Source organism: Gymnoscopelus microlampas (assembly GCF_963454915.1).
Source record: "Gymnoscopelus microlampas genome assembly, contig: SCAFFOLD_28, whole genome shotgun sequence".
NCBI classification, from domain to species: Eukaryota; Metazoa; Chordata; class Actinopteri; order Myctophiformes; family Myctophidae; genus Gymnoscopelus; species Gymnoscopelus microlampas.
The window spans coordinates 1042169-1056612 of NW_028155559.1; the positions used below are offsets into that span (position 1 = coordinate 1042169).

Consider the following 14444-nt stretch of genomic DNA (forward strand, 5'->3'; position numbering starts at 1 on the left):
CTCACAACACTCTGAATTTTAAGCTTTGACTTGTGTAAGGATGAAACTGTTATGTATGTAAATATATTAAAGTACCAGTTTCTACAGGACAAGAATAATTAGCACTTAATGAACTCAAGAACATTAACTTTACTTATCTTTTACATTAACTTTCACTTCTTTCTCATCTTAAGTGGTGAAGATTCCACTCTTAAAAAACATCACACATTTGTATTCGTTTTAAATGTGACGCGATGACCAAACACATAGTTAGAAGAAGAAGAAGAACAAGTAGAGGCAAAGCACAGAAGATGTAGTTTAAAGTATTTATTAGTAAAATGTTTACTTGGTACCTTTCCTATATGTATCAACATCAACCTATTTGGTATAATGTTATAGCATATAACTATATTATGGTTATATTTTAAGATTCTATATATAGGTTAATTATAGTTATTAGTGATAATTATACAATTATATATTATGGTAACTATTACAATGCCTGTAAACAGTTTATTATTGACAGATATATTATTGATGCTAGAATGATTATTATTACTACTATTACTGTTGTTATCCAAAATTATATTCTAACTTTTAAGTAAATTCAATATTTTCCAGGGTGAAGCAAAAAACCTGCCTCCTATTTCAGCCAATTTAGGAGTGCACAGGGAAAGATTCTTGCACCGACCCCTTTGTTAAAAAAGGCGATCAAGCAAGCTCCTGGTAAATATATTAATATATTATTAAACCACATTTAACATTCTGAAAAATAGGTAAAATTGTAGGGCTGCAACTATATTGATTAAGTGAATTATCTCAAAGTGTATTTTGTAGATGTCTAATTTTGTTTTTATCAATGAATCAATGTGTAACATTTTGCATAATTATTTTGGGATTACATTTACTAGTTTAATTAAGAAATTAAGTCCTATTTTAATGTGTGTATATTGGCTGTTTGACTAAAATTATATTTTTTTGTCAAAATGAATTAAAAAATAATTTAGTCCTAATAAGTGTTACAGTCTTACAGCCCTAAAAACAAATGGTGAGTTAAACATTTACAACATGCACATGTAAATATAAGGTAGTGGGTCATGAAAAGGCAGTATACAATCCAAAATAGTTTGTTATGCATTTGTTCGAATTGTTTAATTTATGTGTGAGTTTGTTATTAATTGCAGGGATGGCCAATATTGTGTTTATAGAAATTGGGTACTACCGATTCACGAGCCACAACATAAATGGAATGCAATTATCTTAGAAATATGACAATCATTCACAAAGAACATTCCTGAAAAGTAGAAAAAGGTTAAAGGCAAAACAAATCTGTCAGTGCTGGACGGCTTCTGAAAAACAGGGAAACAAGTGTTAGTGTTCTTTTCAAACAAATGCTTCACAATCAATAGTTATGAAAAAAGACAAAACAATGTTACAATATGAATAAGACAAAACAATGCTATAATATGAATAAGACAAAAGAATCCTACAATATGAATAATACTCAACAAGACAAAAAAGGTGAGATTTGCAGTGATGTTGCTAGGTTTTCAATGTAATGGGTCCCGGGACCCACAGGTGGTCATTTAAATGGGTCCCAGAAACATTTTATGGGTCCTCAATTACACGCCCCCCCCCCTTCTATTGTTTTCTTTGATCTCCAATCTCCATATCTTCTATGTGTGTGTGTGACTGTGTACATTATATCCTAATGCAGTATCCCTAAAGAACAACAACACTTTGTGGAAGGGGGAAGAGAATGTTAACGGAACAGAGATATTTGTTTAAGAAAAGCAGATGTTTGCGGCAGTATTTATTGCTCTGGTGTTTTCTTCTTAAAAAGTGGGATTCCCTTCAAATGATGTATGCTTGTGTCGCACTGAAAATAACGATCTGAAAACAACGTGTTGCGCGTCGGTGTTTTGGCTCGCGGCTCAGTTTGGTGCGCAGGTCGCGGCTCAGTTTGGTGGGCGGGTCGCGGCTCAGTTTGGTGCGCGTGTCGCGGCTCGGTTTGGTGCGCGGGTCGCGGCTCGGTTTGGTGCGCGGTCGCGGCTTGGTTTGGTGCGTGTTTTTTGAACAGTGTATCTTCTGGACTCGAGCAGCATTGCTATCTGAGTACCTACACTGGAGTGGCACCAGAGCATGAGGTAGCGTGTGGCTATGAATAGTTCATGCCGTCTCGACAACATCTCTGGTGACCACTATTTGCCATCCTTCCATTGTTTATGTCCAATCCAAGCATCAGTAGATCTGAAAACAACGTGTCGCGCGTCGGTATTTTGGCTCGCGGCTCGGTTTGGTGTGCGGGTTGCGGCTCGGTTTGGTGCGTGCGTCGCGGCTTGGTCTGGTGCGCGGGTCGCGGCTCGGTTTGGTGCGCGGGTCGCGGCTTGGTTTGGTGCGTGTTTTTTGAACAGTGTATCTTCTGGACTCGAGCAGCATTGCTATATGAGTACCTACACTGGAGTGGCACCAGAGCATGAGGTAGCGTGTGGCTATGAATAGTTCATGCCGTCTCGACAACATCTCTGGTGACCACTATTTACGTTAATGCGTTTGGTGGGAAAGAGCACGATGTTCTACAACTAACTAAGGTCTACATGGTTCCAGTGTTTGCAAGCTTGTCTTGCAGGCTATGCACTAGTCCTGATCGGAGGATAATACGCAATACACAGGATCATGGTAGCTGTAGTACGTACGTAATACTCCAGACTGTAGACATTGCTGTGGTCTTGAGATGTAAATGTGATCCAACAGCGTGTTTTTGTCAGTAGTCTTCTCCTTGATCAGTTGTGTGTATCCTCTGGACTCGAGCAGCATTGCTATCGGAGTACCTACACTGGCCAGTAAATTTTCATTGAAATCACCACAGACTACGATGGGATGGTGGTCCATCAATTCTAAGGCGTCCAGAAGGGCCTTAAGATTGTCCATGAACGGGTCATCGTAACGTGGTGGTCTGTACACTGCAGCTATCAGAAGCTTGACAGGGGACTCTATCTTGACGACCACAAACTCGAGGTTGGTCACATTGTGTATGTAACGCTTTTCACGTGCCTGGAAATGGTCTTTCACATACACAGCGACGCCTCCGCCATCCTGTTCTGCACGTTCAGGAAGGTCGGAGTACGAGATGTGCTTGTTGCGGCTGAACATGGTGTATCCATCCAATTGGAGACTGTCAGCCACATAGCAGCCGGTGAGATGAGTCTCGGTCAAGCACAGGACATCTGCATGGGTCAGTTTGTGATGTTGCCTGATGTCCTGAATGTGTGCCGGTAAACTCTGCGTGTTGTGATGGACAATCGCGAGTGTTTGCGCCTGGCCTGTCGTCTCTCGATACTTTAACAGTGGCATAAAACTGTCCAGTGAGGCGGTCTTCATGGATTCCAGGGCAGCTGTGATTGCAGGATCAGCATAGATTTTCTTCGCATCGAAGTCAATTATATGCAATCCTTGCAATGACGTTGTCCTACTGAGGGCAACGTAGGCCATGCCTGGTTGGAAGATCGGTTTCAAGGAAACCACTGCAGACTGTGTAGTCATGCCTTGGACTTTGTGAGCTGTGCAAGCATATGCTAACTTGATGGGAAATTGCCTACGAAGCGTTTTATCGCTCAGGTGGTCCTCGTATCTCTCGACGTACACTTGTGCAGAACCAGGTGTAGTTTTCCGGTATTTCTGTCCTGCTCCAGGCTTGTCTACTACAAGCCAAAGCTTGGCTACTCTACTCTCGTCCTTGTTTACCTGTATCTCTACACTATCAATCTTGCCAAATGTCCCGTTCACAAGGCCATCCTCCACATCTATGTTCTTAATGATCACGATTGGGGCGCCTACTGCAACCTGCAAGTTGTCAAGAAGATCCTGCTGATCTCCTGTACAGGGACTGGCAAGTCGAGTCATGTGGTTATCGACTTGCCTATAGTCTTCCGCGGGTATGTTGACAATGTGGCTGTGGAGCGCAGACAAAGATTTGGCGTTGTGTTGAGACACCTCTTTGTTGGTTGCAAAGATGTGCACAACATCCTTAGGACAAAGGTGAGGCAATGTCACTCTTTGAGCAAGGAGTGCTTTGTCTGTGTCACTCAGCGGATCTTTCTTCGCTTTGACCCTCAACCTATTCAGAAGCTGTGCGTAGGGCACATCATCTTTCTGTCGCATGATCTCGGTCAACGTGATCATCTGAAAGTGTTGGTGCAGAAGGTCCGGTGTGCCTTCTTCGAGCACGCAGAGCGGTTTCCCACTGGATGTTGGAGGGAGCTGGTAAAAGTCGCCTACTACAAGTACCGACATGCCACCGAATGGCCTCTTACTGCCTTTGATCTCTTGCAGTCTCCAGTGGATGTAGAGAAACATGGCCTTTGAAATCATTGACACCTCATCTATGACGATAATCTCCGCATTTCCCAGCTTTGCCCTCACGTCATCCAATTTGTTTCCCAGCCCTATGTAGGGTGGTTTCAGTTTTCTGGGCAACTTCAACAGGGAATGCAATGTGTTTCCCGCGATGTTGTATGCCGCAGTTCCTGTAAACGCAGACAGCAGCACCGTGGGCATGGATGCATCCGTCTCTTCAGACAGTCTGGAGAGTCGACGGAGAATCCTTGCTGCCTCACCGTAGATGCACTTAATCAGATGGGATTTGCCAGTTCCAGCACCCCCAGTGACAAAGAAGAAGAAGGGTTCAGGTTTGTCAATTTTCTCAAGTACGCTCTTCAAACACCAGTCACGTACCGAGTGAAAGATTCCGGTTGAGGTTTCGACACAATGAGCGCAGGTAATCGAGGCTCATTTGCGGAGCCGACACCCTGTGCGCAACAATTGTACCCACCTCTTGACAACTGAACTCTGGGACGTCGTCTTGTTCGTCGTTCGCAAGTGGATGTTGATCTTGTTCGGCAAGACATTCCATCCGCTCGAGCTCATTTTCGGGGGCAATGTTGGCCCACGCATCTTCCGCGGGGCCATTTTTCATGAACTCCTGTAATGCTTCTTCCATCGAAGAAGCATGTCTTTCATACTTCTTCCTGTTCTCCGCAACGATGGCATTCGCGCGCCATGTCCCTTTTTGCCCAGGTATTTTAACAGACGCAGACTCGTAGAACTCCTTGTAGGTGGGGAAGACTACGGTTTTCAGTGTGGTCTGATAGCGATGCGGAAGGTAAGCCTTCAGCAAGGTGCCGAAGTATTTCTCGGGGTCCTTCTGTTCCGAGAATTTCGCGTATCTGATTACCGCGTGTCTTTTCATGCGCTTTTTAATGGTTCCCATGTTGTCAGACAGCTTAAGGCAATCTGGCTTTTTTGCTTCGCTACCGTACACGATCCTGTACTCGGATGCAAATTCTGCGAGACACATGTTGTGAAACACCGATGTTTTGGGTCTGGCATTGTATTTGTCCAGAAGACTCGACATCCACACTTGGTTCGAATCTCCTGGTCTTTTCTGCAGCAAGCTGAGCGGGAGGCTCATTTTCATTGCATTGTCATCGGTCGGGAGGAAGACAACATCGCGGGAGCATTTCTTCAATGCCAAGCTGCAAGTCCGGGCCACTGCCTCCTGAGAGCTAACCTGTCTGTTTTTCACATATGCGTGAACAATTTGGTTCATTGCACCACTCTCGGTCACTTTTGTGGGGTCTATGCCTTCGACTACTTGTTTCAGAAGCTCACCCATCTCATGTTCGGCCTTGGATATGTAGGACAACATGTATGAGATGCAAACAAAGTGATCCAGGACAAACTGGATATCCATGTTGGCATTCCAGGCCTCCAGCAAAACTGGGTTGTAGTTGTTCACATAGCAATCCTTGACTCCACGCTTCATCAAGAGCACCTGGACATTTCGCATGTCTTCAAGACAGCTGTCGTACTCTTCGTGAGTCAAATTGCACTTTGCCAGCAACTCTGAGAGGTCGGTCACTTCTGATGGCAAGTCCAGAAGTAGATCATACAGGGGTTTGAGTTTGGCCAAAGAAGCTTGTGCTCTTGCCCTCTGTTGTTTGCCTATGCCTTCGGTACCCTTCTTTGCACTTTCGTCTGTCACGGATGAAGACGAAAGGGGCGCAACAGGAGGAAATGAAGGATCATTTCCTCCTGTTGCGCCACTTTCGTCTTCATCCGTGACTTCTTCCGTTGGATCAACTGGCACTGGGTTAGTTAACCAGGTTGAGTCCACTGGTGCCTTGGGGAAACCAAACCTGCATGTCCTGTTACCTTTCTTACAGGACTTTGTGTGGTTTCTGCTGTGCATCTGAACTTCTTGGACAATTCGGTGAAGCACAGGATTTTCGTTTGGATCAGGCAGCTGGCACGAAATGTAGCGGTCCGCAAATTCGCATATTTTCTCGTCCGAGTCTTCCCCAAGTTTGGGGGCGTCGGCTACCCACAATAAGGCGTAAACATGTGGGGAACCTCTGGCCTGATACTCTATTCTATGGAACCAATCTATGACGTGACCGATTGGGCGAGCATTAGATCGCAGCAGTTTTGTATACGTAACTCGCTTGTCAAACATGCGCATTGTAGTCACTGCATTGCTTCTGAGGATGTCGCATTTCTCGTTCCAGTCAAGCTTGTCAAAATCCACTATTTGGCCTTGCTGTGCTTTTATTGCCGTTATGACCTCTGGCCATCTGAATTCGGCAGCACTTAAGGTCAAAAAGAAGGTAGGTGGGCCTAACTGACGGACCATGGCAAACAAATCAAACATGGTCTTCTGCCAGTAGGCTGGCGTCCCCCTCAGGGGTTGCATGAACCTTGTTGCATCGCGGTTTCGGACCAGTCTCTCGACTTCATGCTTGTCCTGCAACATCTTGTTCGAGATCCTGCGACCATCCTTGCTAAAGGGTTTGCCCTTCCTCAATTGAATTGAGATGGTGCTTTTGGCCGTGTGGGTCTCTGTAACAAACTGGGCAAAAAAGAGATAGCTTTGGTCTCTCGCAAAACGATCATCGGCACTGAAAAGCCTTGCGTTAAAGTACCTGCTTGGGCTTAGTTTGAGCTTTCTCTTCCGATCTAACGTGTTCTCGCCAGATGGAAACAAGACAGGGAAGGCCCTTGCTTCGAGGTTAGGGACTGTGCTGTAGCTGACTAGCCTGGTAAACCCTCCCTCCGGAAATCTCATTTCAATTCGATTTCAGAAAGGAGTCTGGTCTGAAACGCCTTTCTCCAATAATCGCTCTGCTCGCCGAGCCGACGAGCCTATCAGCGTCGTCGCTCATTGTTCTGTGATTGACAGCGACAGTTGGCCAATCAGGTGGCGAGTTCGAGTGAGCCCGAATGAACCCGAGTGCAGCCTGAGAGCCGCCGAAAAAAGACGAACGGCAGCCATTGTTGTTTGTGCGAGTGCTCGGGGAGTGCCTTCACTTCTTACTTTCAGTTTTATAACGCTTTCAAACTTCTTTTTTGAGGCACGGAATTTACTTATAAGATATCGTTTGGATAGAATTTAGTTGTTTAACTTCATATATGTGGTCAATTAATCATGACAGAGCCTATTTAAAAATATAAATTTAGAGAACCGGCAGGGGCGGGGAGTGACACGCATGTATCCCAATAAGGCAACCTATTTTCGGCATGGCCGTCCCAAAAGTCCCGTTGCGTCACATAGTCTGGAGCTCGTCAAATTGAACTGCTCATTGGCTGAAGGGGAAAAACGATCATTGGTTGAAGGGGTTGTCAGTCAACGGTATTACTCCCGCCCAACTCCAGCCCACAGCGATTATTGCAGAAAGGCGTTTCAGACCAGACTCCTTTCTGAAATCGAATTGAAATGAGATTTCCGGAGGGAGGGTTTACCAGGCTAGTAGCTGACAGGCCTGTTTCCTTCGGCTGGGGCGAGGCAGAAAATGCCATCGCCGTATGTCATTGTCTCTTGTCCAATGTCATCCGGTTGCAAGCAACCGTCCAGGCCATGTCCAGGTCTCAGCGCATCTTGCTCATCTTGGGCAGTGGGAGGATGTTGATCCACTCCCTGTGATGGGTCGAGAGTTTCAGTAGCATCGGCTACTTCCATCATTTCGGCCTCATCACAACTGTCCATGACTTCATCTGTGGCTGTCTGTTCAACAGTGGGTAGCTCTTCAAGCTGGCCCTCCACATTTGCATCGTTGATGCTCTCATCATTTCGGATTATGATGTTTTTGTAGTCGGGGTGTGTCTCGATGAGTTTCCTCAAGCCCGATAACACATTGGTCATATTGACAGTGTGAAAAAGATGATAGTCTTTGTACCGCAGACGTCTCTTCAGCTTCGCTCTGTACAAACAGGATGAATCGAGCCGTCTGGGTAGCGTGTTTACTGTGGTTTCCACGTCTGCTGGCACGCAAACCACAGCACCATATATCGCACTCTGTTTGCCTTTAGGAAGTGTGAGAATCTTGGCAAACGGTATGTCTATTGCTAAAATTTGTCTTTCCAGCACATTGAGTTGGCGGAGCTCTGGAGGAATGGGTGCTAGTCCCAGGTTGTTTGCGACAGCCAAGCGTGGCATTCTACCTGCTTCTACATTTTTGTGACAGCTTTGACAAATCCACTCTTTTCGCCTTTCTTCGGGTACAGTGCAATCTTTCGGCCCTCCACATTGATCATCACACGAATTAAGGTATTTGCCTGTTAAGCAGGCAGCAACCACGGCGGGTTTGATCGTGTAATTTGACCGATGACAAACATACACTTGATTAGCGAAAAGAGCCCGATGGCACTTTGTGCACACATTAGTTGGTCCATCTTTTGTGACTTTCTGGAAACTCGCTATAGCGCCTTGTACTAGCTCATTCTGTTGGGTTGTGGTAGCTAAATCTATCCTCGCAGTAGCTAAATCTTTCCTTGCTTTTACAGCAATGCTACGTTTGCGCAGGTCATCACATAACTCCTTGTATCTATTTCTTATTCTCATTGAACGTCGCATCGCACAGCGCATCTTGAAGAACGGGTCCGTTTTGCATCTGCGGGCCATATAGGACTTCATGAGTTCCCTGAACTTTTCCCTGAACTCCTCATTTCCTTTGAACCTCTTTTTGCCATATGCCTTCATTTGGACCTGTTTTTGCCCTCTGAACTCCTCATCTAATTTGAACCTCTTTTTGCCATATGCCTTCATTTTGACCTGATGCTGCCCTCTGAACTCCTCATCTAATTTGAACCTCTTTTTGCCATATGCCTTCATTTTGACCTGATGCTGCCCTCTGAACATACAATCTTCATTGTATGTTCTTTTAAAGTATGCGTTCTTAATTTGTTTTTGCCTTGTCCTGAATTTTGTATCCGTTATACATCTCATGGCAATGTATTTGTTCATGTATTCCTTCCTCGAAGTCCAAGGTTTTTCCTTGGTAGCAGATTGCAGTTGGTACTTTTGTCTCTCCGCTATTTTTCGTTTTCGTTGTTTACCCATTTTGTTTGCCCCTTTATTTGTAGTGTCTGACATCACTTGTGTTGACAGTGAATGGCCAGCCTGCGGTCCAGTGTTTGTTTCATCCTGACAAGTTAGATCAACAGGCTCTTTGTGATGCAGGTTGTCAGGATGAACTTGCACTGTTGACAGATGGGGTGACCGAGCATTTGTCTGTTCAAATGTCACTGGCATGAAGTCAAACTGCATTTTGTCAATCTTGTTTTCATGTGAGAAGTCAATTAGCTGGTCTATCTTAGCGAACAGATCATCCAACTGAGTGAAGGTCATCATTACAGCTCTTCCTCCAGGCAAAGGTAGGCCATCAGCACTTCTCTGATGAGAGTCAAACAGTCCATATCTTCCAGACCTGTCTCTAAAAACAGCAATGGTGAATGGTGATACTGTTAGGAGTGCATATTTGACGTCCTCAGACAGACACTTAAGTCTTTCCTGAAGCTTCAGGAACCAATGCTGTCGGTGGGGCTCTCCCTCAGCTCTCATATATCCCATTTCCACGTTCGATTTTTTCACGGAGTACGTATTGTGTTTTGTTTCGACATTGAGAGGTACTTCCTCCATTGTCAGCAGGCATGACTGAAACTGATTTTGTCTTTTTAGTTGTTCTATTGTTCTTTTATACAGACTGTCTCCCTTGTCTAGTATCTTGTCAAGATCATCCATCTTCAAGTCAAGACCTTCATGCTGGTATGCCAAAAATGTCAGAGCCATGCATGTACACTGCCGATTCTTTGACATTTCGGAAAACCTATGATGATTTTGGCTTTTGGATGCCTGCACAGATTTCATAGAGGGTGGCGGGGTGCATGGTTGTTGTACAGGGTCATTGTTGGAAAGGTCCATGGCCTCACCAATGTTGTGTTGTTCTTCAACATCAGACTGTGCATGTTGGTCAACATGGGCCAACTTAGCATTCCAGAATTTCTTTTTAGCGATAGATTTCCTCCCACGACTAGGCATGATGTCACCAAGTTCTAGATCTGAACTTTTATGAAAATGTACACTCTTTACCAAAAAACAACCTTCAACCTTCAATACTAGTGTAGCATTAGTCACAAATCACGCTAGGCATCAAGAATCAACTTACTTACCGTTAAAAGGTCACCAGAGGAGCTGTTTCGATCTGAACACTAGAATAAAAAAAAGAACAAAAAATAATTTCAGATTAGCGCTATAGTTTTAAAGTATAATTACTTTTATTTTTTTCTACCGTTATGTTCTTGTGTAAAAACGTGTGTGTAATTTTTATGGCGCTGCTAAGATCATTGGTCACTTGTTTTATTTAATTAGAATTTTTTGATTAAGAATGGCTGACAGCTTTGACTAAATTGGATCCTATAGTCATTACCTTTTTAAAATGTGTGGAAACAGTATGTAACTAGAATTAAAGACGCACTGAAGTGACATTTTCGGTCATTTTATTTTGAAGGTTCAGCCCGAAACGTCGGCTCAACGACTCTAAACCAATCAGAAGGTCCCATCCCTTCAGGCTATGGGACGTTGGATCTCAATCACTTCAGCCGTGCTGGCACACGGCTAGTGTTTGTTTACAAGTGAGAGAGAGACGGCCAGTGAAGCACGTTTGCTACTACCTGGCTTATTTCTAACCTATAATGTTTTCAGATACATATTTTAGTGTGCAGATGAAGTTTAAAATGAGTAATACACTCATCTTCAATGAGATTCAAAACGGAGTATCTCTGTAATTAAAATCAGCTGTGTTTGAAGAACGTGCAGCTATGGGAATCAAACAGGTGCATGTAATCAAGATTCATTTATATTCGTGAAGGCTGTATTATGTCATCACGCAGCACGTTTTCGTTTACAGGAAGTAATTAAGATTGGCTTTTTAGGGAGTTTAGATGTAAAAATACACAAAAATGATTTTTTTCCATTTTTTTTGGCATCTATTGTTAGGTATGCCCATATGATGACCACGGATATGCTCTAAAAGTGTGAAAAACATATTTTTCATTTCACTACACCTTTAAAGCTGCACGCAGCGATGACCGGGTCCTCGACGTTCTGTATACATCTACGATACAAGCCTGTATGGCAATCAGCTGAAAAGTTAGGCTAAATTACCTAACAAATTCTGCCTGTCCCTAATGGACGCCAAAGTTTACCTAGGACGTTTTGTGGGTTTTTGATGCTGGGAACCGGAGTTATGGCTGTTTAAAACCCAGCCAATAGAAACACAGAGGGGGCGGGGCTTAAGCAATTTCAGCCTGCCCCTATTGGCTGTCTAAGTGTACCTAGCAAATGTTGTAGATATTCGATGCTGGGAACTGGAGTTATGGCTGTATAAAGCCCAGCTAATAGGAAGACAGAGGGGGCGGGGCTTCAGAAATTACAGATCGTCCCTATTGGTGGTCTAAGTCCACATACCAAATTTCTACTGGGTAGTATGCTGCGAACTCGAGTTATGGCTGTTTAAAGGCCAGCCAATAGGAAGACAGAGGGGGTGGACTTCAGAAATGACAGCTCGTCCCTATTGGTGGTCTTAATCCACATACCAAAATTGTACTCTGTAGTTTGTTGCGACCCGAAGTTATGGCTGTTTTAAGGCCAGCCAATAGGAATTGTAGATCGGCTATTTTCACTTCCTGTTTGGCGTTGAAGTTTGACGCTTTGCCGTGGTCACGCCGTTTTACACAAGCTTTTGATAACTTTTCATTGTTAACGTCTTTTGTGTGTGAGCAAATTTGAGGGGGATACGATAATCCGCGTAGGAGGAGTCAATTAAAGTACAACCTACGGTTCAAGAGTTACAAGCCAAAACGTCAAGGGGGCTGTTATAGCGCCACCATGAGGCCGAATGGTGTGATATTTTTTTTTAAATAATTTCGAAGAAAATTATAAACCTCCCCTCCAAATGTGGTAACTCTAGCTCTTACGGTTTCTGAGAAAAAAAATACTTGAATTTGAGTTTTTTCACTTTTCCATTAAAACGGATGGGGAAATTTAATGCAGTAATAAATTAATATCAATTAAACTATACTACGGACGAACGGTAAGGACTATTACAATGCCGTTTGGATATGTTTATCGCATGGGTCCAGAGATCATGTGTACCGATTTTTGTGACATTTGGACGTTTCGTTGGTGATTTTTGGCATTTTTTGTAAAACGGGCCCCTCCCACTAACTTTGGAAGCCAATTACTGATGAACGGTAAGGACTATCAATATGCCGTTTGGATATATTCATCGCATGGGTCCATAGATCATGTGTACCGATTTGTGTGAGATTTGGACAAAATTTGAAGGAAAAGGAGCAAAAAGTGTGTTTTGAAGAAAATTCAAAATGGCGGAAAATCTATCCTGACGCAAATGGGCGTGGCCTATGTGGGGAGATGCGTCGTGACCCAAGGAATCCAGGTGAAAATAAATTTTGATTGTAGGACCTACGGTTCAAGAGTTACAGGGCAAAACGTAAAGGGGGCTGTTATAGCGCCACCATGAGGCCGAATGGTGTGATATTTTTTTTAATAATTTCAGAGAAAATTATGAACCTCCCCTCCAAATGTGGTAACTCTAGCTCTTATGGTTTCTGAGAAAAAAATACTTGAATTTGAGTTTTTTCACTTTTCCATTAAAGTGTATGGGGACATTTAATGGCACTAATAAATTAATATCAATTAAAATATTCAACCAATCTCTTAGCCCTATACACGCGCACGATTCCCGTTCAAGACGGTCATTTTGATATATGGCACAACATTAGGGGATAGAAACTGTGGGAGGAGATGCGGTTGAAAAAAAGTTTATCTATAAATAAAGATATAAAGAGTATAGAGTACTATAGTCTGGTTGCCCTGTTGGGCAACCACACTAATAAAGTGTGAAGATAACTATAGTCTGGTTGCCCTGTTGGGCAACCACACTAACTATAGCAAAAAGGCAAGTAGCTAAGAAAACATTAAGGAAAATGTGTGAGCATGTAAACAGGTGTCCAACAATTTCTCCATGGCATGAATATATCCAGTTTTCAGTACTTTTACTTCTATTCCACTACATCTCAGAGGCAAATGTTGTACTTTTACTCAATTACAATTATTTGAAAACGTTTTAGTTATTAGTTACTTTGTAGATTTTGATTATTATCAAAACATGTATTATTACAAAACATGCATTAACCACTTCAACCCTATATACATTTTGGCCATGTGAACGCAAATAAAGATGTTAAATGTGTGTTTGTGTGTGTGTGTGTGTGTGTGTGTGTGTGTGTGTGTGTGTGTGTGTGTGTGTGTGTGTGTGTGTGTGTGTGTGTGTGTTACTACTAGAGTACTTACTTGTGTGAGACACTTTTTTTTTACACCTGTGCCGCTTAGCGGAGAGTGTGGCGTTGTAGAGGGGGTCTCCCCGAACGCGTGAGTATGTCACAAGTGTTGGCACACGTGTCCGTCTCCGGTCCAGTGTCCAACTGGTATAGGCTACGCACTGTAAACGGCACTTTTCTGACCTCTGACCTCACTGGACGGTCCGCCATACATTTTTTTACACCTGTGCCGCTTAGCGGAGAGTGTGGCGTTGTAGAGGGGGTCTCCCCGAACGCGTGAGTATGTCACAAGTGTTGGCACACGTATCCGTCTCCGGTCCAGTGTCCAATTGGTATAGGCTACGCACTGTAAACGGCACTTTTCTGACCTCTGACCTCACTGGACGGTCCGCCACACATTGCTTTACACCTGTGCCGCTTAGCGGAGAGTGTGGCGTTGTAGAGGGGGTCTCCCCGAACGCGTGAGTATGTCACAAGTGTTGGCACACGTGTCCGTCTCCGGTCCAGTGTCCAATTGGTATAGGCTACGCACTGTAAACGGCACTTTTCTGACCCCTGACCTCACTGGACGGTCCGCCACACTTTTTTTTACACCTGTGCCGCTTAGCGGAGAGTGTGGCGTTGTAGAGGGGGTCTCCCCGAATGCGTGAGTATGTCACAAGTGTTGGCACACGTGTCCGTCTCCGGTCCAGTGTCCAATTGGTATAGGCTATGCACTCCTTTGAACAGCATTTATCCATTTAGATACATTTTTTATCTTTTAAAAAACG

At 43.9% G+C, this 14444-nt stretch overlaps 1 protein-coding gene across 1 annotated transcript; it reads right to left on the reverse strand.

Annotated features, from left to right (window-relative positions):
* Positions 1-6481: 6481 nt before the first annotated feature.
* On the reverse strand, positions 6482-9398 carry LOC311041391 (uncharacterized protein). The gene is made up of 2 exons (XM_084086302.1): positions 7777-9398; positions 6482-7053 (listed from the first exon to the last, which is right to left on the reverse strand). The coding sequence occupies exon 1, from the start codon at positions 9371-9373 to the stop codon at positions 7781-7783; it is 1593 nt and encodes a 530-aa protein (XP_083942428.1). The 5' UTR covers positions 9374-9398; the 3' UTR covers positions 6482-7053; positions 7777-7780.
* Positions 9399-14444: the final 5046 nt, after the last annotated feature.